This window comes from Myotis lucifugus, unplaced genomic scaffold (genome assembly GCF_000147115.1).
Source record: "Myotis lucifugus unplaced genomic scaffold, Myoluc2.0 scaffold_40, whole genome shotgun sequence".
Classification (NCBI taxonomy): domain Eukaryota; kingdom Metazoa; phylum Chordata; class Mammalia; order Chiroptera; family Vespertilionidae; genus Myotis; species Myotis lucifugus.
This window is the reverse complement of record NW_005871088.1, coordinates 5,373,401-5,375,447: the sequence shown is the minus strand read 5'-3', so window position 1 is coordinate 5,375,447 and position 2,047 is coordinate 5,373,401. Positions and strand designations below refer to the sequence as shown.

Below are 2,047 nucleotides of genomic sequence, written 5' to 3'. Positions count from 1 at the left end.
TGCCCTTGACCAGAATTGAACCTGGGACCTTTCAGTTCGCAGGCGGACGCTCTATCCACTGAGCCAAACTGGCTAGGGCTTTCCGTGTACTTTTTAATTAATTAAAATGTACATTTAAGCAGACACATTTGGCTAGTGGATACTGTAATGAGCAACTGTAGTGACCATAGACGCTACAGTGTCTTTCATAGGACTGAATCTGAGTAGGAATTAACAGTCAAGGCTGGAATCTAAATTCCATTTATCCATTTTGTTGATCTATGACAAACTGCCATGATCGTGGCACAATCATCAGGCCCTATTCATTTATTCAACAATTAACAAACACTAGAAAGACCAGGCCTTGAATGGGAGAGGGAGCACTAGATATCCTGCTGACCGTTAAAAAGGGGCGGGGCCTAACGGCTGGAACGGGCTGCGCAGGGCGTACCACGCATGCGTCAGCGCCCAAGAGCTTGTTGGGCGAAGGGCTGTTGGCAGCGAGACGTCGTTCGAGCTAGTCCGCAGCGGAGCCATGTCTTCGGAAGGGAGATGTTCGAGAGGGAAGACCAGGCCGAGGACCAAGGCTCTGAGAGGGACGCGCATAAGGCTGGTCAGATGTGACGAGTCCTATGCTGCCGAAAACCCGGTGGTGAGGTCGCATCTCAGCGACAGCATCAATCTTGGCCGCCATCCCATCATGGCTGCCACACCTCAGCCCGGCTCGCAGGCGTCCCTGCGCGGCCTGGGAGCTGAGAGGCGCAGGTCTCTGATGAACATGTGGGCCGAAAATCGCTTGGTCCTGTTTCTGCTTACCATCCTTCTCATGACGCTGCTGTGCTACCATTTGGGTTTCAGTGAGTAACCACTCTGGGGAGGCCGCCAGGGCAGGGGTGCGCGGGCGCCCCATGGCAGCCACCCACGAACCTGCCCTCCCCCCTCCTCCTCCCCCCTACCGGCCTCTCTCACCCAATCTCCCTTCATAACCATCCTCACTCCCCACAGAAAGCCCTTCTGTCCTCAACTTTACCTCACCAAACACTGAACTCCCTTACTGCCTCGTCTTTTTAGAAAAATTGAGGTGAAATTTATGGAATATAAATTTTACCCTTTTACAGTGGACAATTTGGTGGCTACCACCTCTCTTTGGTTCCAAAATATTTTCATAACTCCAAATGAAAATCCACACCCATTAATGTGGTTCCTCCCCATTTTCTAACCCCTGGTCACCCCCAAAATCCACTCTGTCTCTATGGATTGAGCTAGTCTGTGGACATTTCATAGCAATGGTAACATATTTGTCCTTTTGTGTCTGGCTTGTTTACTTAGCATAATGGTTTTGAGACTTATCCATGTTGCAGTTTGTATCAGTACTTCATCCTTCTGATGAGTGAAAAATATTCCATTGTATGGCTCTACTGCATTTTGTTTATCCATTTATAACCTAATGGACATTTGGGTTGCCAGTTGTTGACTATTATGAATAACTAGAGGCCCGGTGCACAACAATTTGGGCACTCGGGGGGGGGGGGGGGGGGGGGGGGGGGGGCCCTCAGCCCGGCCTGTGCCCCCTCCCAGGCTGGGAACCCCCGGGAGAAAAAGACCTGGTGGGTTAAGGCTTCTCCTGGGTGGGAAGAGGGAGGCCCAAACCCTAGGGGCAGGCCCCGGGCGGGCTCAAAGAAGGGGCGATTGTGGAGGTGGGGCGCCGCCCCCTGGCAAACTCAAAGGAGGGGTGATGGGGGGGGGGTGGGGGCCCCCCCCCTTACAAAAAGAGGAGGGGGATCAGGGGGTGGGGGAAACCCCCCGGGGGGGACAGAAGCCGCCGATAAGGGTTGGGGGGGTGGCCCCCGTACAGCCAAAAAAAAGGCCAATTGGGGGGGGGGAATTGGGGGGCCGTGCCCCTTTTATTAAAAAAGAAGAAACAATCGGGGGGTTTGGGGCTCGCCCCCCCTGGGAGAGCAAAAGAAGAAGGGCCCCACCCGGGGGGGTTGGGGGCCTCCCCCCATTTTCCCAAACAAAAGAGGGGGGCCGGGTTTGGGGGGTGGGGGAGGTTCCCCTTTTTTTTTAC

General features: G+C 54.1%; 1 protein-coding gene across 1 annotated transcript in view; it reads left to right on the top strand.

Moving 5' to 3' along the window:
* Nucleotides 1-514: 514 nt before the first annotated feature.
* The window catches only part of FMR1NB (FMR1 neighbor), a 22,392-nt gene continuing 20,859 nt past the window's right edge, over nt 515-2,047 (top strand). Inside the window, exon 1 of the mRNA XM_014454971.2 lies at nt 515-836. Coding sequence (XP_014310457.1) covers nt 515-836 — 322 coding nt within the window. The remainder of the gene's footprint in view (nt 837-2,047) is intronic.